The sequence below is a fragment of the Alternaria dauci genome, chromosome 1, assembly GCF_042100115.1.
Source record: "Alternaria dauci strain A2016 chromosome 1, whole genome shotgun sequence".
Lineage (NCBI taxonomy): Eukaryota > Fungi > Ascomycota > Dothideomycetes > Pleosporales > Pleosporaceae > Alternaria > Alternaria dauci.
The window spans coordinates 3,808,648-3,833,110 of NC_091272.1; the positions used below are offsets into that span (position 1 = coordinate 3,808,648).

A 24,463-nucleotide genomic window follows, 5' to 3' on the forward strand; every position below is an offset into this window, starting at 1 on the left:
TCGTGCTACTTTGACTATGCGACCGAACGCAACTGCCCGTCTCCAAACAAACTCACCACCACCGCCACCGCAACTGCCGCCGCCGTCACCTCCTCACCACTTGCACCTGCCGTCTTCCACGCTCGCCTAACCCGTCAGTTGATGCGCGCAATATAACACACGCCCCGCCGCCTTGCTCCGAGCAGTATCCGCGCCCGTCTTCCCCCTCCCTGCCCCCACCACCTCGTCCAATTCCCTCACCATGGCTGCCAACGGACAGCAAGTCTTCGACCCTGTGCTGGCGGCGCACAACACCATGGCGTCGCAGGCGGACCGCGCACAGAAGGAGCAGGCACATCAGTTTCTGGAACAGTTCCAGAAGTCGGTAGGTGGCATGGGCACATTTGCACGGGGCGTGAGGGGCTGATATGTCACAGGAAGAGGCATGGACTACCACACTGGCTATGCTCGAGGCAAACTCAGCAGACGCGGCTGCCAAGCTCTTTGCTGCCACTACACTCAAGGGAAAGGTGGGTCGTTGCTGCTCCTGCAGAGTGTGGGCACATGCTGACTGTGCCAGATTGTATACGACCTCCACCAAGTGCCTCGCGCACAGCTTCCAGAGCTCCGGGCGTCCATCATGCGCAATCTGGCGATATTCCATGCCGGACCCAAGCCCATTCGTTTGCAGCTATGCGTGTGTCTGGCGAATCTGGCCATCCAGATGACCGAGTGGAAGGATGTCCTCAAAGACGTTGTCAACACCCTCGGCTCAGATCCAGCAACGCTACCTTGCGTCCTGGACTTTCTCCGTGTTCTCCCCGAAGAAGTCACACATGGACGCAAGATCGCTCTCACAGTACGTCCGAACGAGCCGCGCCCCGTCATCAGCCCACGGCAATTCCCCAAGGTGTCGACATATGATAGTAGAGTTGTAGTCTAATATGTGGTGGTCAGGAACACGAGTTGACTATGAGGACGACCGAATTGATCGACGACAACGCCCAACAAGCCCTGGAACTCCTCATCCGATACGGCACTTCTTCTCGTACGCTCAAAGTTGCCCTTTACTAAGCTCGCCCCCTGCTGACCCTCTATAGCCGCTGCTGCCCAGAACCCGCAGTTACTCAACTGCATCACGTCCTGGATACGAGAGATACCACTGGACGCCATCATCAACTCGCCGCTTCTCAAAATCATCGTCGAAGACCTGTCCTTAGATGATCCATTCGAAGCCGCTGTTGAGTGCCTGAGCGCCCTTATCGCAGAGACCAGAGATGTCGACGAGACTCTCAACTCGATAATGGTTCTCTATCCCCAGGTCATCAATCTCCAGACCAAGCTCGCTGAAGCGGCACAAGAGGAGGACTCTGAGAAGTTCAAGGGTATCGCCAGGATATTTGCTGAAGCAGGAGAATCATGGGTCATTCTCATCGCGCGCCTACCCACCGACTTCCGCGCCCTCGTCCAAGCAATACTGGCGACGGCAGCGCTGGACAAGGAGAGGGATGCCATATCTCATACTTTCAAGTTCTGGTACGACCTGAAGCAGTATCTCACCATCGACAAGTACGCCGAAGCACGCAACCAGTGCTTGGACATCTACTCCAAGTTAGTGGACATTATGATTGGTCATCTCGAGTTCCCCAAGCCAGAAACTGGTGACGAAAAGGACCTGTTCGAAGGCGATCGTGATCAGGAAGAAAAGTTCCGCGAGTTCCGTCACCAGATGGGCGACGTGCTGAAGGACTGCTGCGAGGTCATGGGTGTCGTAGAGTGTCTTCAAAAGCCCTATGACCTCATGCAGCAATGGGTCCAGACTTACGGCGCTCAAGCTGGTCCGAACAATGTGCCCGAGTGGCAGAAACTGGAAGCGCCCCTGTTCGCTGTCAGAGCCACGGGTCGCATGGTACCTCCAGACGAGAATATAATGCTGCCTCGTCTTATCCCGCTCATCGCGGGCATACCTGACCACCACAAGCTGCGATTTCAAGCTGTCATGGCTCTAGGAAGATACACTGAATGGACCGCACAGCATCCCGATACGCTACAGCTGCAATTGGATTACATCATGGCCGCCTTCGACCATTCTGCCAAGGACGTGATTCGAGCCGCTGCGCTATCATTCAAGTTCTTCTGCAACGACTGCGCGAGCCTGCTGGTAAACTTTGTCGGCCCCTTGCAACAGTTCTACGCAAAGAATTTGAATAAACTGCCAATCAGCAGCCAAGAGGAGATCACCGAAGGTGTTGCGTCAGTAGTCGCCAAGGTACCCAACGAACAGCTTTTGGCAACTCTCAAGTTGTATCTCGACCCGGTCATGGCCCACTTGATTGAGATTGCGCGACAAGCAAAGGACGAGGCGGATCAAAAGCTCATCGCCGACAAGATCAATCTGCTGACCATCTTTTTCGAGATGGTCAGACCAGAGGTTGCGCCTGGGCAGGAACATCCAGCGGTCAAGTATTGCCAAGAGGTCTTCCCTACTCTTGCCAATATGATTTCACACTTCAACACAAGCATACCTATCCTTGAGCGTGTATGTCGGTGCTGGCGATACATGGTGCTTTCCTACCGTACAGCGATGCGCCCGCTCTTGCCCGATCTTGCAACCAAGCTGATTGAGGGCTTTGATAAGTCAAGGCAGGGCTGCTTCCTTTGGGCGACTGCATCCATCGTACGAGAATTCTCACAAGGTGTAGATGACGTTGACCCAAGTCTGGCGAATGATGTCTACCAGTTCTATGAGCAGCAAGCGAAGACCTTCCTGCGCATATTAAGCGATCTGCCACCTGAAGAGCTTCCGGACCTCATCGAAGATTACTTCCGCCTTGCCGCCGATATGGCACTCTATTTCCCCACAGAGTCGATCATGTCGCCACTCATGGACACTGTTCTTCTCGCAGCCTGCAGCTCCCTGACGCTGCTTAAAGAAGACCCTATCATCGCAGTGCTGCACTTCCTGCGTGATTTGCTCGGTTACGGTCGTAACTCATCGCCCTCATCTACCTTCGACAACACTCGCCACGATGTCCCCGAGCAACTGCGGAACCGCGTCAAGCAACTCGTTGTTGGTGCTGGCGTTCAGTTAGTCCAGCGCATCATGACTGGAATGATGTACAGCTTCCCCGAAGGCTGCTTCGCGGACTCATCTGGTGTGCTCCTAGACCTCTTCGAGCTCATGCCTGAACAAGTCGCTCAATGGGTGGCCAGCACCGTTGGAATGTTACCACAAGGCAGCATCACACCTCAGGAGAGCGAGCGATTCCTCAACAACATTCGACAACGTATCCAAACTGGCGATGTCAGAATGATTAGGACCATTCTCCAAGACTTCACTACTAGTTATCGTCGGCGCAATGTGGCCCCCCGTGAAGGTCTCGGCAGACTGGAAGCTTCGCGGTTCAGGTTCTCTGGTTAGATGCTGGATTCCGAACCAAGGCCTCTGTTTCAAAACGTCAACGCGTCAGAAACCGAAGAGTAGCTAAGATGTGCAGCGCTCCTTCTTGGGATGGACTAGCTGAGCGCCTCCATAGGCCAGTAGGACGATGGTATGTTTGATGCGTGATGTAGTGTATATCGGATAGCATAATTGTACTTGAAGCGTTTGTGTGTGGGCATTTGCATGGAAGATCGGGACATGAAAGGCAGGATACCATCGATGGGACAAGGTGTGGGTTATTGTTCAAAGTGCTTAGATACTGTTCATCTCTATACTTCACATTTTTCGTGTTCGTGTATATGTTCAAAGTGATCATTGGCTTGCTTCACTAGAGCCAACATATCGGTATCGTGACATCAACAGATAATCTATACATGCAAACGACGCTTGACTGAAACATCTGCCGCACTACTGGGTACTTCAGGGTTCCGTCATTTGTGGATAACGTTGCGCATATATCCAGTTGACGGCAAGATTACACAGAGTATGTTACGAACATACTCATTTCGAAGCGTCGCGATCTGCGACTGCCGTGGGCTGTGACGACGTCCGTTACTATAGTCTAGCGCAACGTTATCGAGCGCACCTTCTTCTTACCTGGCAGCAAGCGTGCTTGACGTATGGTGAGTTGGGAAGCCATGAGCTTCTGCTATCCCAGCAAACAACACAAACGCCATAGCAGCTTCCTCACGATTTGGCATACAGGTTCATCGCTGATCGCTTGCCGACAAAATCTTGCACTTTGACTCTTACCCGTTACCTCCTACTATATTTTTTTTCCTTTATCCTATTCTTTGATCCACTGCTGTTGACGCTACTTCTCGACCTTGATCATCACCTGGAACACCACATTGCTCACAGGCCTGTCTATTCCTACTCTATACAGTGACGGGCCTGCATCTACCTCCAAGGTCTTTTGACCCCAAAGCTGATAGCTACACGATAGGTATGCCTTTTGCTCCCGAATAAAGAAGTATGCCTGAGACAGAAGCTGACACCAGTTGCTCAGCGGAGTTAATTCGCGAACGTAACAACGTTCCCCTTCACCTGTGGCGCCTGCGCACCTCCCGCCTGGTATTGGCAAGAACAATATCGGCAGAACTTAAAATTAGCAACCATCCAGGAAACGAACATCCTGGATCCTCCATACGGGCGGCCCGGCCTCGCGAGAGCTAACTCCACAGGATCCGGTTATAGACCTACTTCTATCAGGTCGAGCACTTCGAGTGCATCACAAACGTCCACTAGACCAAGAAGACACTCGCAGCCGGCTCTCCCACCAACACTTGCTGAGAAAATCGCACTGGGTCCTCAGCTCAATCCATACCATAGCAAGAACCCCCACCGCCTCGACAGATACAGTAGCGTTCGGGACGTTTACCTTGCCAGACAAGAGCAACGCACGAAAGAAGCAGCATATCAGGAAGAGCGACTCCAGCAGCTTCGGCTCCACCGGCGGAGGACTTCTCGTCAGCTTGACGGATCAAGATCAGCTGGAGCTTCACCGGCTTTGAGTCGCACAAATTCAGAAAAGAATCTTCCTCGAACGCCGTCTGTCCAAAGTCTCACTAAAGAACTGACGACGTTGGAGAAATTTGGGCCACTTAGGCGCACAAATACCGGCGACTCCAACGCATCCTCATCAGGACAGTCGAACAGGTCCAGGAAGTCAACCCTTTCTCGGGTCTTGACGGTTAACCGCGATGATCGAGACGCTCAAAGAAATGAAGCACGGCAAGAGCGGCAGTTACGAGAGCCTGGCGTTGGAGCGAACGGCGAGCCAAATTCTCCATCGCATGGAGGACAAGGACTCGGAAGACTCCTTGGAAAGCACGCGGACAAGAGTACTCGGTTGGCAATTCCCTCCGTATCGTGCTGTTGGATGCGTACGACTGACATGATGTAGCGAACGCGCGCGCGATCTATGGACCGAATCGTTGTCTAGACGTGATAAGTTTCGCCCCGACTTCCTCACGAAAAATTGGAGCTTGCATCGTCGAACACAATCCTTCGAGTAGGTCATACATACATTGTTGCTCTGCAAAGGAGGACTCGCGTCTCGCTGCCTTGGAGCACCTGCTCGTCATCACCGAAGACCTGCTCCAGCGACTTATGGATGCCGAGGGCATCACGAGTAGTGGCTGGTTGCCCGCCACGCCACAGTCACACCATGCAGCAATGTTCGGAAGCGTGGGCGGTAGCACAGCGGGTGGAAACAGCAGTGTAGCGAGCAGTGTTCAACCAAGTCGTAGAGGCAGTGCTCAACCACAGGAGTAAGACTCTCTTCAGAACATCGGCATCGGTATACTTACATGAAGCAGCCTCCTCATCGACTATGCGCAAGGTTCGCCGCAACTGGTGCAGCAGACGCCGCAGTTCCCACCTCCTCCGCATTCAGCACCGTCGCAGACTCCCTTCGTCAACGACTTCAATACGCCTTATTCGCACCACCACATCCAAAAGCCCAAGCTTCCTAGAGGCAGCAGCGATACGGTGTTTCAGACAGCTACTACCCCACCGAAAGCGTATGTGCAGACGGTTCCGAGGACTAACAGCGATATTATTCAGCAACCTAAGCCGACGTCTGTCGGGCAGTTCCAGGGACCTGGAAGAGGCAGGGTGCAATGGAATCTGGGCTCAGAAGGGTAGCAGAACTGGGACTGAGTCACCTGCTGGTTAGAGTCAGGGAGTTGATGGATATTGGGTAATCCTAAGCTGTGTCCGGACAATGAACCATATCATTACTGCGCTGATGTCTTGATCTTTGGGTAGTGTCATACAAATGGTAGCTTCCAGTCCTAACTGTGACTCATGCGCGTATGTTGTGTGGAATCGGAATGGAGCAACCGGCTGGTATCATGATGAATATGCAGGTGCGATCGCAAAGGCCTTTGCATAATGAAGCTTGTTGAGCATCCCATGGTCCATAGAGGTCAAAGGGAGTGATGAGTCGCAGCTATTAGCGCGAAATCTTGGCGGCGGAGCGCACACATTGAACCGTGGAATTGCCCCACAGGCTACCGCCACTTCTCGCATTCTGCTATATCATAAGGGACCCCCCGACGACGACCAACCCCAACATACACAACACACAAACACAGCCGCCAACATGTCCAGACCTGCAGGGTGAGTCTACGCGCACGCGTTTTCTGCCCATGAGTGCCCGCCGCCCCCACACCACGGCGCACTAGAAAACCGTCTTCCGCATACACAGCAGCCCTATTACAGAACCTGGTGAGCTGACGTGAATGCTGCAGCCGCACCGACTGGGCGGAAGAAGACGACGAGGAGTCCCTCACCTCCCTCCCACCCAACCAAGTCATCAAGAACAAGGACGGAACCGAGACCGTCATCTCCTACCGCATCGGCGAAGACGGCAAGAAATACAAGACCACCCGGCGCATCAAGAAGACGGTCGTCAAGCAGATTGTGAACCCCCGCGTGGCCGAGCGAAAGCAATGGGCAAAGTTTGGAGCAGAGAAGGGCAAGCCCCCGGGCCCGCAAACCGATACCGTCTCGGTCGCTGAGAACATCGCCTTCCGACCAGTATCCAACTGGAAAGCCAGCAACGAGGACAAGGGCGACGAGGCGAAGAAGAAGGCCGAGCTCAAGAACGCAAAGATCAAGTGTCGTATTTGCCAGGGCGACCATTTCACCACAAAATGTCCTTTCAAGGACACCATGGCGCCCGAGGGCGACGTCGCGCCCGCAGACATGCCCGATGACGCACCCGGCGTCGGAGCAGGAGGAAGCCTGGGTACCGGCTCTGGAGGCTACGTTCCTCCGCATCTGCGTGGACGTGCCGGTGCTGGTGAGAAGATGGGCGGCAAGTTCGACCGGGACGACAGCGCAACCCTCCGTGTCACCAACGTGTCCGAGTTCGCTGAGGAGCAGGATCTACGCGACATGTTCTCCAGATATGGACATGTCACGAGGGTGTTCCTGGCCAAGGACAGGGAAACTGGCCGTGCAAAGGGCTTTGCCTTTGTCAGTTACGCCGACAGATCGGATGCTGCCAAGGCGTGTGAGAAGATGGATGGATGTAAGTTTCAGAACGAGTTTGTGATATCGAACGATGCTAACAGATTTCAGTCGGTTTCGGTCATCTTATCTTGCGTGTTGAGTTCGCTAAGAAGGCTTAAGCTTGAGGGATTTGTGATGGCTCAATGACGTTGCAATTTGGCGTTCGGGGCGGTTTAACGGGCTACGACATCTGTGACATGGACTTCCATGCTTGACGATAGCTATCGTTAGTGACTTCAGACGAGGCTGCTTCTCATGAATACCAATGATAAAGTGCTCGGTTTGAACGCATCACTTGACGCCCAGGATCAATGCACAGCTTCATGAGGCTGGAGGAACGTTGTGAAAGCGGGGTGCTTGCAGCTTTAATTGCATCGTAGGCGGCGTTTCACAGCCAGCGTTCGCCATCACCCGTACTCCCATGATCGTAACTTGGTGGATATCTTTGTAGAGCGCTCTAATCGCTCGCCTTGTACTTCTCACGGTACTCGTCTAGCCTCTTGAGGTCCTCTTCTCCACCGAGACTCCTCAGATACTGAACAACATCATCCAGAGTCAAGATGGCCAGGACGGGAATGCCATATCGCTTCCTGACCTCACCAATCGCACTTGGTCCTGGCTTTCCATCGTCGTCATTGGGGGTAGGCGTCTTCTCTTGCCTGTCAAAAGCAACGATGATGCCGACCAGCTCTCCACCCTCCCTCTTGATGATGTCGATAGCCTCCCTAATTGCAGTGCCAGCGGTGATGACATCATCAACGATGACAATCTTCTTCCCCTTCAGACTTGCACCAACAATGTTTCCGCCTTCACCGTGGTCCTTTGCTTCCTTGCGGTTGAAGCTGTAGCTCTTCTGTCCGTACTTGGCGAGATCCAGGTCTGCAAGCTTGTCGACTGATGCTGCAGCAAGCGGGATGCCCTTGTATGCTGGTCCGAACAGAATGTCCCACTGGAACGAAGGGTCTGACTCGCCATGTGCCTTGAGAGTGTGGGCATACGCTGAGGAGATGGAGCGTAGCAAGTCGGCTCTGTGGAACAGTCCCGCATTGAAGAAGTAGGGTGATATGCGCTTGGACTTGAGTGTGAAGGTGCCAAACTTGAGGGCACCGGCCGACACGCAGTCCTTGAGGAAGTTTTGCTTGAATTCTGGTAGCGACATGGTTGGGTTTTCCGTTACCGTGGATGCTTTTGCGTTCGGAAGTGGGTGAGTGCATTCAGACATTTCTTTCCGAGCTCGGAAGCACGGACCCTTCTGGAAGCGTCGTCACTGATTTGATGGGTTGCTCAGAACTTTCAACTTTGCGACTTATCACCGCAAACGCCCCAGCACACGCCCCTCTTGCTTGCGCACCCCACGACCTGCGTCACCTACTTGTTTGTTTTTAGCTCGGCCTGTCTGGTTTTAGGTTTTCGGGCGTCTGGGGGAATACCACTTCGGCTGTGGACAGTCAGGCGCAACTCTTGGTTATTTCTTTCCCTCATCACCACCTCGTCCCCTCAACATGGGCATGTATGTCTTGGTCCCAATCCATGCACCCAAACACACAGCCATGCTAATTGGCACTCTAGCTGGGACTCTCTCACCGGACGCAAGTCCAAGGACACGGCATCCGCCTCGCCCCAAAATTCCGACTTTGTCAAAGAAGACACTTTCCAGCCCACACCCTTCGACCCCAGCACGGCCATCCAAAACCCTTCAGAATTCCTTCTCGACCCCTCGCAACTACACCCTCTCGCCGGCCTCAACCAAGACACACTCGACTACCTATCGCTAGAAGATTCCGTCCTATCCGATCTGCCTGGCGCACAATCCGCCCTGCCTTCTCGTGGTTGGTCAGACGACTTATGTTACGGCACGGGTGTATCATACCTCACCGCGCTGACGATTGGAGGAGCATGGGGACTTGCTGAAGGACTGCAAAAGAATCCGCCTAGCATGCCACCACGGTTGCGAATCAACGGTGTGCTCAATGCGATAACACGACGAGGACCTTTCCTGGGAAACAGCGCAGGTGTGATTGCTATGGTGTACAACGGCCTGAACAGCACCATTGGGTACTACCGGGGCAAGCACGACACGAGCAACAGCGTGGTGGCGGGCGCGTTGAGCGGCGCGCTGTTCAAGAGCACCAGAGGGACGAGGCAGATGGCCATCAGCTCGGGAATCTGCGCGAGTGTAGCGGGAGGATGGGCGGTAAGTCTACTGAACTTCACGTTTTGCGAGCAACTACTAACACCGCACCCAGATAACACGAAAAGTATTCTTCGAGCCCGACCCAAAAGCAGTTGATTAGACTCGTAAACAAAACAAAAAGCGATTACCCCAAACAAAGAAACCTCCAATAAATTGCTGCCTCGTCGAGCCTTACTCCGAAAATTGGCATGCGGCCATCTTTTCTCAGCTTCTGCTACATTCAACGTTTGTCCAGCATTTACACGAGTGCGATCTTGGCGCATCTTCCTCTACCTCCTCCTCCTCCTCATCACCACTCTGCGGGCGCTGCCCAACTTGTACAATAAGGCTGGCGTTCATCATATGGAAGAAAGACACGGTTTGCTACGGAGGCTCTAGAAACGGGTTCATGGTGTCGGGCTGTTCAGTTTCTTTCACTCTAGGGAGGACTGGGACGGCTAGGCTATGTGCTGTGTATGTTGTGTGTATGTATGTATGTAAGTATGTAAAGACGAAGTGATGGAATGGAATGGAATGGAGATTAAGTAATGATATATTTGATCAAACGTCAGGGACGAGATGTAAATACAGGGTACTTGAGCGCTGCGACACTGGGAATCTAATCATCAGTGTCATCACTCGGCATGTACGTGTCTCCGACAGAGGAGGCGTAGGTTGCCATCGACTTCGGAGGCACTGGAGGCATGCGGCGGACAGACCGAGGTAGTGGTGGGTCTATCTTACTCTTCGGCCAAAGCGAAATGCTGATTTCATCTCTGGACCCCAGATCCCGGCGCAGCCTACTCAAATCTGGTAGGGAGATGCCGTATTCGCTTTCGACGTCTTCTTCACTATCATCTTCTTGTGCTTTCTCGTCATACTCTTGTTCTTCTTCGTCATTTTCGTCACTTCTGTCTTCTTCACTCTCGCTCCCGCTATACTCAAATCCAGGGCCGAAACCGTACACATCTCCAGAATTTTCACTGCTGTTGTCGTCGTCTTCCGCAGTTACGGTCCGTCCACGATCGTAACCTGGCTCTTCCTCGTGCCGATAATGGCGGTCACGATCCCGGATATCAGAGCACTACATGAAGGTAAATACGTCAGTCGAGGCAGCGTATAGCACGCAAGGCGAATGAAAACCTACCGAGTCGAAGAGTTTGATTGCGTCCTCCTTCCAATTGGAACCAGGGTTCTTGATTGCTTCATTGAGCTCTATTTCATCCATGTCTGCAGAACACTGTGTATTTCCTTGCCAGTATGAATATTCATAATAGATGCGCACGTGACAGCCTTTTCCACCAAACCGTGTATCTTGAAGAGGGTATTTAATACAGCCGGGTAGCAAATCGAACCACATTTCCGTAATCTCGCGAGCTACCTGTAAAGATGGGGGAGCGAAGTCAGTGTACATCTCACATGTATTCCGTACAGTGAAGACCTACGTCGGGTCCCATATACGAAGGTTTGATAAAATGGGGTCCTCGGTGATCAGAACATTCGTCGAGGGTACCAATAACACAACCATGACTCCAACAGTCGTCGGCGATCATTGGCTCCATTCTGGGCCACGCATCTTACATTGTACGTTGGTCCCAAATGTGACGATACACCATATTTCGAATCTCGCGTGGTAGGCCTCCAGGTTGGAGTAGTTTTTTGGCGAAGCCAAAATTCCAGCATCGAGAGTAGAGTTCGGAAATGGATCACGCCCCCCTCGAGAAAATCAGACTGAGTTGAGATTCATGCGATGCATGCAACAATGTACATACGTCCTTCTTACTTCACGTTGCTCAGCGCAAGCTTTTCGTATATTTTTCTTCATTTCCTCGAATCGCTTGAGCATATTCTCGAGCCTGTAGGAGTCGTATCAGCAACGATCTATCATTTGATGAGCCTCCTTTGCCTCATACGTGTGCTTGTAGCTTGATACTATCAGCATTCAACTTTCGAATAACATGGACGCCACCTACTCCAAGAACTGCGTATACGCTGCGTGAACATTCTCAGGTTTGGAACGCTTCGGGACATCCTGGAATGACATGATCGATTGAGGTTGCAAGTTGCACGCAAAGAGGGTATATTTGTGGTGTTCAAACTGTACTGCTCAGAAGATGCGGAGAAAAGCGTTCTGTTCCAGGGTTCGCACTGAATTTCGCCGAGGGACTTCCCGTGCAGAACATCCCCACTCCTAAGCGTGCTTGCGGATCGATCGGTTTTATGGTCGATCGAGCCAGCAACAAGCAGATTTCGATGTCGAGGTTCTGGCTCAAGAGGCAGGACGTTGGTAACGATATAGGTATCTTGGTGTATCGCACTGCGGCCTGCGGCACGGAGGAAGCACCCTGTCCAAGGGAGAAACTGAACACTTGTCTGCAGGCACAAACGGATAGTGTAGGTACTTGCAACGCGGTTGAGTTTAGCTGGCCTTCTCGTTATAAGCTAATGTAAACTTAATAGAGGACATATTAACCCTGTACCTGTTTAGGGTTTCCCGTGCAAGCCGTCACAAAGTGCCCAGCCAACACGCACGAGCGCGTCCCTAGCGCGCTCCGGAACAACTGGACACATGCGCGCCCCTCGATCAATCAAGGTACATGTTGCTTGTGCGCACCTTTGTATATTTCACCGACGCACGCGATAGTGACTTCTGGCGCTACGGTTACCGGAAGTGATTCGACGTGTAGCTTCTGTTTGATCGGCATTCGGCCTTGCCTTGGCAGATGGGTCACTGCCGTTACATCCTTCACGAGAGGTGTCCTGAGCGTCGACTTCGCCATGGCGGTTTCATGAACGACATACTCTCTGGTAGCACTACCACAACTAACATCTTCTTCTTTACCATTACATGATACCCTGGTTTGAATACTTCGCACACTCACCTATTTGGCGGTGCTGTTTGCTTGTTTCTCGCGCCATCATTTCTCCCATTGTATTCTCTATGAGCGAGAATAAGTCGCAGCATTCATCTCACAATGCGTAGGATTAAAGTGCCGCGCGGGACCCCATATCGCCGCCCCATGTCGAAGCAACACAAACGGTCCCTGTTGTATGCGCTTCTCTCGGCCGCCGCATTTGGCGGGTATTACTGGTTGTGCGCGCAGCCCATCGATGTCTTCGCCGTCCCGTTCAGAGAGCACGAAGCATACATGCACGACGGATCGAGTCTCGCCTTCCTCAAATCAGAGCAATCCTATGATTGGCGGGAAGCGCCCTTTGTGAGCAAGATCGCGTCCTACATACCCCTACCGACAACCGCTCCCCACAAACTCCCCCGAGTCCAGTCTGACGACTTTCCCGAGACGACTGCGCAAAGAAAACGGAGAGAAACACGCAGAGTCGCTGTGCGCGACGAATTCAAGCATAGCTGGGACAGCTACAGGGAGTTCGCGTGGGCACAAGATGAGCTCCGGCCAGTCACTGCGGAGGGTGAAGAGTCATTCGGCGGCTGGGGCGCCACCCTGGTCGACTCACTAGACACGCTCTGGATCATGGGCCTCAGAGACGAGTTCGATGAGGCTGTGGAGGCTGTCGCGGCCATTGACTTTGGTAAGACCAACCTTACCACTGTTAGCGTCTTCGAAACGACCATCAGATACCTGGGTGGACTGTTGAGTGCATACGACATGAGCGGCAAGCCCATCTTGCTTAAGAAAGCAATACAACTCGGAGAGATGCTGTATCGAGCGTTCGACACTACCAACAACACGCCTCTTGGCTGGCTGCATGTAGAGAACACCAAGGTGATAGGGAGGGCAGCCTTTGCTGCCGAGAGCAACATCTGCTTTGCCTGTCTTGGGAGTTTGACCATGGAGTTCACGCGTCTTGCCCAGGTGACGGCAGAGCCAAAGTACTATGATGCAGTCGCGAGGATTACCATCATGCTGGACCACGCGCAGGACAATACTAGGCTACCCGGCTTGTGGCCGACTATGGTGAACGCCGCGAAACCAGAATTCAATCAATCACGCTTCTTTTCCATCGGTGCGCTTGCTGACAGCACGTACGAATATTTTCCCAAGATGCATGCGTTGCTCGGCGGCGTAGAACCTGCCTACGAGAAAATGTACCGGGACTCGGCGGAGATGATGGACGCGTATATGCTTTTTCGGCCCATGGTGCCTGACAGCGCCCACGGAGAAGACCTACTGTTGTGTGGGGATGTTTTTACACAAGGTGAAGATGCCAAGCTAGACCCAACTATGCAGCACCTGACATGCTTCATTGGCGGTATGTTTGGCTTAGCAGGTCGCCTCTTCTCTGATCCTGATCATGTGGATCTCGGCGCGAAGCTCACCAAGGGATGTATTTACGCCTATTCCGCCACACCCACAGGCATCATGCCCGAGACATTCGATATGGTCCCTTGCGATTCTCGCAAGTCCTGTCCCTGGAACCAAACCGCTTGGGAAGTGGGTGCCATGCATCATTACAGCAGCAAATACGTTCTTACTTTCGACGACGCAGTAGAAAAGTACAAAATTCCACCTGGCTTCACCAACATCCGTGACAAACGATACCTGCTCAGACCCGAAGCCATCGAGTCTGTCTTCATCATGTATCGCATCACTGGTGACCGTCAATATCTGGACGATGCGTGGGACATGTTTACTAGCGTCGTTGCCGCAACTCGAACGCCCTACGCAAATGGACAAGTCAGAGATGTTACGTTTGTGGCGCCAAAAGCTCCAGGCCGAGGTTACAAGTCCGTCCCGGGTGTAGGTGATGTACCCTACACGCGCGAAGACAATATCGAAAATAAGATGGAGAGCTTCTGGACAGCGGAAACATTGAAGTACTTTTATCTCATCTTCAGCACGCCAGATATGATCAGCTTGGATGACTGGGTTTTCAATACTGAGGCGCATCCTTTCAGGCGGCCCAAATCGAGATAGGAACAGACCAAGGATGACGTTGAAGCTATCAAGCGAGGAAAAGGAACGAAATGATCAAGGTCACATTACTATTGGTATTGTCATCTTATATGATACCCGGTACAAACGAAGAAACACGCCACCATCGCTATTGCTTTTTGGATAGCATAGCCGGAACATGGCATTGATTGACGTTACCACGTAAGCTTAGACGGTCTTTTATGAGATTTTCGTACTGCTGTGTGGAACAAGTAGCCATGTTTCTCCCTTTTTCGTCTCATTTTGCACTGTTCATTCTGTTCGATCTTTCGGCCGACTCTTCTGGTCAAGATAACGCAAGCGGGACGAGCTTATTCATCTGACATATAGCCACCGGCAATCGACATCATCATACGCTTACTGCGATGCGCATCCTCGCCTTGGTCTTCCTCACAGTCTGCCAATCTCTTGATCTGCTTGCCCTTTTCATCCGCAATGAAAGTCGTCACTACTGGCTTATCCTCCACAGCACTCCCTAGCATCGTCCCAACGGCTGTCTCAAAGACGACCTGAAACGACGCCGGCTTGACAAAACGCGAGTCCACAAGCCGATCCCACTCCTGCGCTATGCACTTGAACTTATAGTTGGTGCTCAACCGCGTATTGACGTGTATCTGTGCCCGAGAAACAGCCAGTAAGATCGGGTTCTGGTACGAAGACATCTGCGGATGATCCTTTAGCATGCCTTTTATGGCACTCCAAGCTTCGTGGTAGATGCGAGTCCGAGTATGCGTATACTTTCCCTCAACCCCAAGATGCCACTTGCTATCTCTCCAGACGGGCCAGTGGTCTCGCACTGCACCTGGCTTTCCATTGCGCAGGCGCTCGAGAAAACCGGACGCTGGGTCTGCATCGCGCTGCGTACGCACACCAACTGGAGGTAGGAGCCGGGTGGGAGTGTCCAGAGAAGAGCCGTGAACGAGTGTGAGCCCGGAGTCGCTCCATGCTCGGTCGAACGCCGGTTTTACGATTTGGTCGTGCCAGATCTTGAGGAATTGCTCGTCAAGGCAAGGGACCTTGGAAGCGTGTGGGAAGATGACGAAGAGATGGGGATTTATGCCCATCTCTCCTGACATGTTGTCTCCTTCTGGCGTGGGTGCGTATGTGGTTCCAAAAAGCAGCGCACGCTCAATGTCTTTTTGCGTTACCTTGTGGCCATGTGAAGCCAGATGTTGGGCGATGCGATACGCATCAGCCTCGCCGATCGGATTGACGGATTGGCGATTCAGTTTACTTGGAATCCAGGGGGTTTGCTCCCATGTCAAACGCTTTGCAAATGCGAGTGACATCGGGAGGCAAAAAGAGAGCTCGCTGTGACACTGTTCTGCTTTAGCGATGACGGCGAGGGTGGCTAGCCCGTTGATATCGCGCTCGTGAGTGATGGACATGGTGATGTTGTGATAGGAACAAGGAAAAGAGGAGGCAGCGAGAAAGACTTGGAACTATATGTATGAAGGAGGGGTCGGAATTTGGTTGGACTGTATCAAGTGATAAGAATATTGACTGCGGGTGTCTCATGGGTAAAGACAGTGAAAGCTCGGGGAGAGATCGTTATTGATGACGCACGCATTGAAACATTGGGGGAAATGAATGAAGGCGTCGAGACTGTTTCGCCCAAGCATGGTAGTCGATATATTTGAGGAGGTTGTCCAAGATACTAAGCACACTTCAAGCACAACAACACTTGTAAATACCATATCTTGGGACAGGTCGAATTCTACGCGACGCAGAGTAACGGAATATTGACGTGGTGGGTGTGACCAAAGTGACAGATTCGCTGGTGAAGACGACGAATGCCTATAGTGACATTGCGGAAGTCGGAACAATATGTTCTTGTTAGGTAGATATAGTATACAACATAGAATTCCGCGTATACAATAAGATATGAGTCTACACAGTAGACAGGCTCATGAGATGTCTTGGAGAGATGGAAAAAGGCTGATACTAGTAATGCGTTCCATTTACATATCCTCTAGCTCTCTTCGTGGCATTGCCACAAGTATGTGGAGTTGCCTTGAGTCTCGAGGAGGCCTGGTTTGGCAATGATCATTGGGTTGTGCTTTGTGGAACGGTTGGCGTGGTGCAGGTGGCATTACAAGTACTCGTCCGTTTCGCGCAGTAGTTTCGATGCACATAGCTGGATTCTCAACCTAGACCATACCCAGGTATGTCACCGTACCGCTAACTTGGTTTTCGTTCTGTCTCCCAGCCACAAAATGTTGGAAGCGAGCGCGTCTCACCCTGGATGAGTCATGGTGTGATGTGCCAAGCTGTCAGCATAACGTCAGCACAGGTTTTAGGACAGAGCATTAAGCCCACCTACCCCCTTGCGCATGTACACTTTGTCTCTTATATACTCACTGGATGATCCTAACCTTTACGTCGACATTGTCAAAAGATTTGTGTTGTGCCGTTGAGGAAACCCAGTAACAGGACCTCGGAAGACCGGGAGCCTATCTTTCCCAATCAAGGTGCTAATGCGGCTTTAGCCACGGTATTCGACGAAATGAGTTACGACTCCGCCGCCCGCGAGAACGCTGCTCACTTGCGTGCCTCAACTCACAAAGGGTTCATCGTGTTGCAGACAAGCTTGACCAAGACGGCGCCACCAACTTGGCAACGCTTATCGTCGCACGTTCGAGAATATCGGCATATACCCAGCGCCCCGATCGCACGAGATAACGAATTTCTCGTACCATTATCGCCGACGTATTTCCATAGAGTGCACTACGGTTCGACGACATCAAGTATGGCCGCGATTGGCTTGTCGCGCGGGCATAGGACGACAAATCCTCCGCCCGGGTGCATTCGAAATCGTGTCTGCGAATGATGCCATCTAGTCTGATCGAACCAACACTCGCTTTTCATGGAACACTATCATACCGTCTTTACAATTGGACCATAGATGATTCCTTTCGGAAAGGCGTTTCCGATACGGGACAGTACCATCCCTGTTCTACTCGTCGCCTCTCGCCCAAGACACGGCAGTAGACCTCAATCTCGACGTGCCGGGTGTTCTAGATCCCGATTGATGGGAAAAGAGTAGATGATAAGGTTTATGGGTTGCACAATCAGTTTGAATTTTGCCCCACCAACACGGTGCCGCATGGCCTTTGGATGCTGTTTTGATTCCGGCCGCTTCCCGGCATGGCACACCTGCCTTTTTAAACTTAGGAACAGCATTCGTATGGCTTTTAGAACAGGGGCCTTATCTGACGTGCTATTGCGCGCCACCCTACTGCGATCACACATGGTAGGACCACGATAACGCGTTTGCACTACGAACATCACATGTATATCTTAGAAGGGGCAACCTCGTTCTGAGGCAAGAATCAGACGACCTACCACGCGCAACTATGGCTGCAAATCCCCTTGGTGATGTGTTGATTCTCGGCCAGCCCGATGCGGTTGGGGGCACAGCCGTCAGTCCTCCCAGCCACGAAGCGATTAATGCCTTCAGCGACGAGAAGCATCGCCTTGCTACTAATGACGAGGAACCTGAAAAGAAGGGTGCCCTAGAGCCAGAGATCAAGGCAGTCCTTCCCGAATACGATGCGGCCGAGAAAGACAAGTACAACGATGGCGAAGACCACATCATCGTTACTGGCGCTGACGCAGCTGCTCACCTACTGCCGTTGAGAGATGACTTCGTTCCTGCGTTGACCTTTCGAAGTCTCTTCTTGGCCTCGATTCTGTCCGCGTTCCAAGCTGTCGTGTATCAGATCTACCAGGTACATCTAGAGCCTTGAGACATGTATCGCAGGAGCTGACACCTACTCTAGTTCAAGCCCACTCTAGTCACCATCCAAGGAACATTCATCGTCCTCATGGCTTATTTCCTCGGTAGAGGATGGGTCAAGCTGCTTCCACGCGGAGACAAATTCGAGGCGCGATGGAGGGAAAAGGGCGGAGTTGGCAAGGCTCCCCTCTGGATCACGATAATGTCTTTCTTCAACCACGGCGAGTGGAATCTGAAGGAGCATGCCATCACCTCAATCACTGCGACCTCTGCATCGATCGCAGCTCCTAGCTCTCAGGTCTTTGCCGCATCAGACCTCTTCTACGATATGAAACTGAGTCCCATCACTGTCATTTTCAGCACTATCTCTATTGGACTCTTCGGCTACGGTGTCTGCGGTATCATGCGCCCCATTTGCGTTTGGCACGTGGATTCGGTTTACTGGAGTAGTCTTCCCACCGTAAAGGTACTCCAGGGTCTCCATTGGCAAACCGTCAAGGACTCGAAGCCACTCCGGTGGTTCTGGATCGCATTCTCTTGCATGTTTGTCTACGAGTTCTTCCCTGCTTACATATTCCCGTGGCTGAACTCTGTATCGATCCCCTGTTTGGCTGCTATGCATGCGACTGGGTCCAAGGCAGCTATACTAACCAACCTCTTTGGCGGAGCTTCCAACAACGAGGGTCTAGGTTGGTTTAGCATTTCATTCGATTGGCAATATGTGAGTAGACCTTCTCCAAAATTCGTACTTTGCACAGGCTGACGCTCCATCTAGATCACTTCCTTCCAATCATCACTCCCGCTCAAGTTCCAGATACATCAGGCCGCCGGATTCGTAGTCTGCTTCTTCGTCATGCTCGGCATCTACTACGGTAATGCCTGGGGTTCAAGGAGTCTTCCCTTCATGTCGACACGTCTCTTGACCCAGGGCGGCGACGCGTATCCAAGCGAAAACGTCTTCATAGATGGGGTACTAGATGAGAAAGCTTTGCTACAATACGGTCTACCGAGAATTACAGGCACATTTGCCTATGCCATGTTCATGGCCAATGCTGCAGTAAGTTTTCTACTTCCAACGTACACTGTTTTGTGCTGATCTGTCCTAGATTGGCGCATTGATTGCCCATATAGTTCTCTTCTGGGGTGGCGATACAGTCAGAGCGTTCAAGGATGCTAAGAAGGGAAAATTTGATGATCCCCACCACGCGCACATGGCCAAGCATTACAAGGATGCGCCTCAATGGTGGTATCTCATTGTAATCCTTGTCAGCTTCGTGTTGGGTCTCATTGTTGTGATCAAGGAGAATATTACTCTCCCAGTATGGGCTTATGTCATCGCACTGGCAATGGGGACTATCATTGCGCCCTTTGTGAGTTTACATCCAGAGCCTGTGGATAGAGGATGTTGGCTAACCACATATCAGAGTACCTTGCTCTACGCTCGCTTCGGTAACGGTATTGCAACGAACAATTTGTCCAAAGTCATTGCTGGACTGATTCTCCCTGGACGCCCGATTGGAAACATGTACTTCGCGGCCTGGTCGCACAACGTCATCAACAGTGCTGTTCAGCTCAGTATGGATCTGAAGCTGGGCGAATATCTCAAGATCCCTCCTCGAGTCATGTTCATGACGCAACTTTACGGCACTGTTTTGGGTGGGTTCATCAACTACGCCGTCATGATCTCCATCGTCACAGGCAACAAGCACCTCCTAGCTGACACCGACGGTAACTCATCGTGGAGCGGCGCAACCATCCAGTCGTACAACACCAACGCCTCAACCTGGGCGCTCGCCGCCTATCTCTACAAGGAAGGCAAGGCTTACTCAATCGTGCCCATTGGTCTTGCCATTGGTGCCGCCATCGTCCTCGCGCACCGTATTTTGGTCCGATTCGTTCCGCGCATCGGCAACTTTTCCCTACGTGAGATCAACTTTCCCCAGTTTATCCAATTCGCCGGTTACATTCCGTACAACCAAAGTCAGACATGCGTGCTTCTTAGCTGGGTGATTGTCGGCTTCTTCACCCAATTCTACCTGCGCAATTACCGCCCTCGCATCTTCAAGGACTACTCGTACCTGATTGCGGGTGCCTTTGATGGCGCAAGTCTGACTTGCTTGTTCATTCTGTCGTTTGCTGTCTTTGGTGCTGGAGGGCCTGCGATTCCGTTCCCGCAGTGGTGGGGTAATAACAGCGCCGGCAACTATGATTTATGTCCTGTGGCGGAGTGAAAGGCGAGCGTTGTTTGACGGCGCATTGTAGTAGAGATCCAGAGCCAGAAGTTCATAGTCTACTGTCGCTTCAGATGCAATATGAAGTATGCTTCAAAACATCATTTCTTGTCGTGTTCTGCATCTTCTTTTCACTCATGCCGTACTCTCGAGTGATATGTGGTTCGCAAGCTATATCTCGAAGTATTCAAGAGTCTATTGTAGGTATCAACTCAGGTACCTTCACAGTTCCGTTCCTCGTAATCTTCTCATCTACCACGGCACAGGCGCACCATCGTACCGATAAAACTTCCCACTGTCCGACTCCCTAAGCCCAGCCACCACATCCAGCATACTCTCAACGCTAACCTTGGCCTCAATCATGGCCCCCTTTCCACCCATTCTCGTCTTCACCCAACCGGGATCCATACAAATGACCTTGACCCCGTTCGCCTTCAAATCCTTCGCTTGGTGCAATGTCAACATGTTCAACGCCGCCTTGCTCATACTGTAGGTACAACATTTCGTCACGTCCGTCGCTACGGTCAAGCTACCCAAACCTGAGCTCATGTTCAGCACTGTCGCACCTCTCGCTAGGTACTTTCTCAAGCTCTCGACGATTTTGGCAGGGCCCAGAACGTTGGTCTGCATGTGCTCGTTTACACTCTTTGGGTCAAGAGTCAAGCTTGTATCAGTACTCGTTGCGTTGATCCCGGCGACGTTGAAGAGGAAGTCCAGACTAGCACCGGTTTTGGAGAGAATCTCTACAACGCGGAATTCGATACTGGAGAGAGATTCGAGAGAGCTGACGTCGCATTCGATAATGTGGATGTTTGCGTTGCTGTTTAGGCTTTCTAGTTCGGAGATGTCGCCGGATTTGAAGCGGACACCTGCGATGATGGTGTTTGATGGTTTCGCGGCAAGTTGGCGCACAAATTCCAGGCCAATGCCACGGTTGGCACCCGTCAGGAAGTAGGTTGCCATTTTGGGTGGTCTTCTTGAGCAGGATCGTACGGGTAGGTGACCTTTGCTGTTGGCCGAATGCGACTTTGAAGTTACGATGATGGTTTGGTGCGAGATTGGGGATGAGTTTCTCAGAGGAAGGCTTTCTGGAACTGGTTTTCTGGGTATTGGTTGGAGATGGGGACGAGAGAAATTTTGCGACTTCGAGGAGTGCCCTGATGAAGTACTTCGCCTCCGCGGACGGGACGATGTGGTGGTGCCGTGCCGTGTACCCTGCAGGCTGTCTACTTCCACCGGGTAAATCATAGTGAGTGACGTCGTAGTGGAGTAGAGCGGAAGGGGAAGTAGGTATCGTTGACAGGACGTGAACATTACTACACGAATTGTTATACATACTTGTCAGTTCAGTTGGATATATGTATACGCACGTACCACATGTTCGCCTGAAAAGCGCCGCTCAAGGGACCCGCACTCCCGTTACACAGTGTCAGACCTGTCAACTCTGTTACATTTGGTTTCATGCAGCACTCGGCAACAACCAAAACAAGACTGCGCTATTATGCTTTCTTAGAAACGGTTGTCTCATGATTTCCATATTCCATTGCTTGCACAACTCGTTGTTCGTAACGAAGGCTGCAGGATGAAGACGACGAGTTGCGCTTGCTGCTTCAGACGAATCCAACGCGAATTCAAAGGACAGAATCGATTTCCGCATCGTAGCGACTGTTCTACTGGATCGCAGATCGAGAATGGAGTGCGAGTTACAACGTTGCGATTTTGCATAACTACTAGTTTCTGCATGAATCTGAGAACCATTACCCTTGTCATTGGGATATGATCAAAGCGAAAGAAAAGCTTCGTCCAAAGAGCAACTACGAAGAACTTCTCTGCCGCGGGTATCCGGCTCGTACAGCGCAGCCTTGATGTGGAATCCGACCCGTAATTGGTCTCTCGACCATGTGCATGACACAATTGCCTCCCAAGACCTCCCATATCCGACCGCTCCGCGTCGAAGTGGTATCTACTCCAAGTGGTCCACCTTGCGCTTCTCGCTGGCGCCCTTTACTACGGTCGAAAGATCGACAACTGCCTCACATTAGCAAACAAGCAAACGATTGAAGGGTGTACGGCCAACTTACGAGGAAGGTCAAAAGGAAAGTCAACACTAGCTAGCATAATGGCCGAGAAGATGTACCAACCGCAGAGGCAGGTTACGAAGCAGAATGCACCAGAAGCTTCAGCAAGCTTGGTAGAAAGAGCTGCTTGACCGTTTGCAGCCTGGAGATGGCTGCCCGCCAGAAGAGCAAAGGCAGGCGTGAGAGTAAAGAAGATGAGGAAGAAGATCAAGTTCGTGCGGATGGAGCAGATGAGGAAGACGAAGCATAGAATTCCCATCATGATGAGGAAATATGCTACAACGATGGTCAGAATTGAACTTTCGTATCTGTTTTCAGGTGACTTACCAAGACCGACTTGGAAGCCAACAGCGGTCAAGCCTGTGCTTTCTGCGGCATTTTCTTCGGCATATGCGCCATATGTATGGTAGAAGGGCTGAAGAAGGGCACCGTAACCAAGCCAGAAGGCACCGAAAGAACAGAAAACCACGAATGGGAAGGTATTGCCGAGAATCCACTGTATCGGATGTCAGAGAAGGTCTCCATGAGCTTTAGGAGCAACGTACCTCGCCGAGACCACCAAGAGTCATGAGCAAACCACCCGCGAAGTAGTACCATCCGATGCTTGCCGCTCCACTTTCACCAGCACCACGCCATCCCATAAGAGTCATGCTCAAAGGATGCAGGGACAACAGGAAGCCGATAAGAGCGCTACCCAAAGTCAGCGTTTGAAGTTTTAGATGTCTAGGTAGGAAGGACGTACAGAGGCGTTGGGTTACCGAATGTCTTGCGAAGTTCTCCTTTTACTTTGTTCTGTGGTGACAGATATAGTTTCTCAAATAGCTCTGGTGAAATGGAGATGCTACCCGCTGTTCGAATATGATGCAATGCAGTACCTGAATCGACCGAGGCATCGAGGTGCGTTGGTCCGCCGTATCCATTGCCGTAGGCTAGAGAGGGTTAATGAAATATGGACACGTATACCACAAAAGAGTCTTACGTTCATGCCGAGAGAAGTCTTTCTCCAAGGCGTTGGGCCCGTCCATCATTCTTGTTGTCGACTCGTTTCTCGCAGTTGATCCAGCTGATAGGGTCTCTGCGTCTCGAGCTGTAGTCGCACCGAGGTGAGCGTCGTTTGTTGCGTATTTGTGATCGTGATTGGAAGTCATACAGGCGACGTGGTTGTCGAAGAGACCGCTTCCGTTAGAGTTGTTATTAGAATTAGAGGTTTCGTAGTGATGATGATCGGCCAAGGACGTGGTAGTAGAAGTCTCGTAACGAGACATAAAAGGCTAGGGGTTTGGAGAGCAGGATTGATATAGGGAGCACACAATTCTCACCGAGGGTGTAGGTGACAGATATGCTCCGCAAACCTTGAGGCACGGATTCCAATTCAAAGATAGCGTAGCTGCGGACGAAAGCAAGGGATCATCACCGACTGTGTGGCAGGTGCCGCCAGGCCACCCCAGTAGAACAAGAGTTTCAGGGCCAACCGCTGCGGTTCCGCGTTGGATTTGATGCACGTAGTCGAATTGGCGGGAGGGCAGATCTGCCCAGGCTAGGGCTTGGGAGCATCTGCGTCTTGATTCGCCAGAGCCATGAGGAGTGTTTCCTTAGCTGCGGACGTGGCTTCCCTGCCGACGCACCTCCAGAAACAGCAGTGACATCTCGTGGAGTTACCATGTACGCCCTTGACAGTTGGCCACCGATACCGTCTGAGCGTTTTACAAGGCTGATGACAAACCTGTGGAGGAACGGGTGGAGGAACCAGGTCCGTATCAATGACGCTTCAAGAAACACTATGCTCCTTTGTGCAACTCCTCTTCACACACTCTTAGCCTCACCGCATTGACAAGACCTCGGCGACCCCAGTACCCAAAACGGTCGCAATGGAAATGGTACGCTT

The 24,463-nt window shown here is 51.9% G+C and overlaps 9 protein-coding genes across 9 annotated transcripts; 5 read left to right on the forward strand and 4 right to left on the reverse strand.

The window, feature by feature from the left end:
- Positions 1 to 241: 241 nt before the first annotated feature.
- ACET3X_001187 (uncharacterized protein) lies at positions 242 to 3,694 on the forward strand (the record flags this gene model as incomplete). The annotated part of the gene is made up of 5 exons (XM_069446450.1): positions 242 to 364; positions 417 to 509; positions 560 to 838; positions 937 to 1,027; positions 1,080 to 3,694. The coding sequence occupies 5 exons, from the start codon at positions 242 to 244 to the stop codon at positions 3,398 to 3,400; spliced, it is 2,907 nt and encodes a 968-aa protein (XP_069311429.1). The 3' UTR covers positions 3,401 to 3,694.
- Positions 3,695 to 6,530: 2,836 nt separating this feature from the next.
- Positions 6,531 to 7,563, forward strand: ACET3X_001188 (uncharacterized protein; the record flags this gene model as incomplete). Its single annotated transcript, XM_069446451.1, has 3 exons — positions 6,531 to 6,547; positions 6,679 to 7,463; positions 7,514 to 7,563. The coding sequence occupies 3 exons, from the start codon at positions 6,531 to 6,533 to the stop codon at positions 7,561 to 7,563; spliced, it is 852 nt and encodes a 283-aa protein (XP_069311430.1).
- Positions 7,564 to 7,901: 338 nt separating this feature from the next.
- ACET3X_001189 (uncharacterized protein) lies at positions 7,902 to 8,603 on the reverse strand (the record flags this gene model as incomplete). Its single annotated transcript, XM_069446452.1, has 1 exon — positions 7,902 to 8,603. One exon carries the CDS (start codon positions 8,601 to 8,603, stop codon positions 7,902 to 7,904), a length of 702 nt encoding a protein of 233 aa, XP_069311431.1.
- A 343-nt stretch (positions 8,604 to 8,946) lies between these two features.
- Positions 8,947 to 9,738, forward strand: ACET3X_001190 (uncharacterized protein; the record flags this gene model as incomplete). Its single annotated transcript, XM_069446453.1, has 3 exons — positions 8,947 to 8,954; positions 9,014 to 9,638; positions 9,691 to 9,738. The coding sequence occupies 3 exons, from the start codon at positions 8,947 to 8,949 to the stop codon at positions 9,736 to 9,738; spliced, it is 681 nt and encodes a 226-aa protein (XP_069311432.1).
- A 2,899-nt stretch (positions 9,739 to 12,637) lies between these two features.
- ACET3X_001191 (uncharacterized protein) lies at positions 12,638 to 14,512 on the forward strand (the record flags this gene model as incomplete). Its single annotated transcript, XM_069446454.1, has 1 exon — positions 12,638 to 14,512. The coding sequence occupies one exon, from the start codon at positions 12,638 to 12,640 to the stop codon at positions 14,510 to 14,512; it is 1,875 nt and encodes a 624-aa protein (XP_069311433.1).
- Positions 14,513 to 14,841: 329 nt separating this feature from the next.
- On the reverse strand, positions 14,842 to 15,918 carry ACET3X_001192 (uncharacterized protein; the record flags this gene model as incomplete). Its single annotated transcript, XM_069446457.1, has 1 exon — positions 14,842 to 15,918. One exon carries the CDS (start codon positions 15,916 to 15,918, stop codon positions 14,842 to 14,844), a length of 1,077 nt encoding a protein of 358 aa, XP_069311434.1.
- Positions 15,919 to 17,886: 1,968 nt separating this feature from the next.
- ACET3X_001193 (uncharacterized protein) lies at positions 17,887 to 20,500 on the forward strand (the record flags this gene model as incomplete). Its single annotated transcript, XM_069446458.1, has 5 exons — positions 17,887 to 18,261; positions 18,313 to 18,990; positions 19,045 to 19,326; positions 19,376 to 19,639; positions 19,694 to 20,500. The coding sequence occupies 5 exons, from the start codon at positions 17,887 to 17,889 to the stop codon at positions 20,498 to 20,500; spliced, it is 2,406 nt and encodes an 801-aa protein (XP_069311435.1).
- A 252-nt stretch (positions 20,501 to 20,752) lies between these two features.
- On the reverse strand, positions 20,753 to 21,463 carry ACET3X_001194 (uncharacterized protein; the record flags this gene model as incomplete). The annotated part of the gene is made up of 1 exon (XM_069446459.1): positions 20,753 to 21,463. The coding sequence occupies one exon, from the start codon at positions 21,461 to 21,463 to the stop codon at positions 20,753 to 20,755; it is 711 nt and encodes a 236-aa protein (XP_069311436.1).
- A 1,000-nt stretch (positions 21,464 to 22,463) lies between these two features.
- ACET3X_001195 (uncharacterized protein) lies at positions 22,464 to 23,606 on the reverse strand (the record flags this gene model as incomplete). The annotated part of the gene is made up of 6 exons (XM_069446460.1): positions 22,464 to 22,528; positions 22,582 to 22,854; positions 22,906 to 23,074; positions 23,124 to 23,268; positions 23,321 to 23,507; positions 23,558 to 23,606. 6 exons carry the CDS (start codon positions 23,604 to 23,606, stop codon positions 22,464 to 22,466), a joined length of 888 nt encoding a protein of 295 aa, XP_069311437.1.
- Between the last annotated feature and the right edge of the window lie 857 nt (positions 23,607 to 24,463).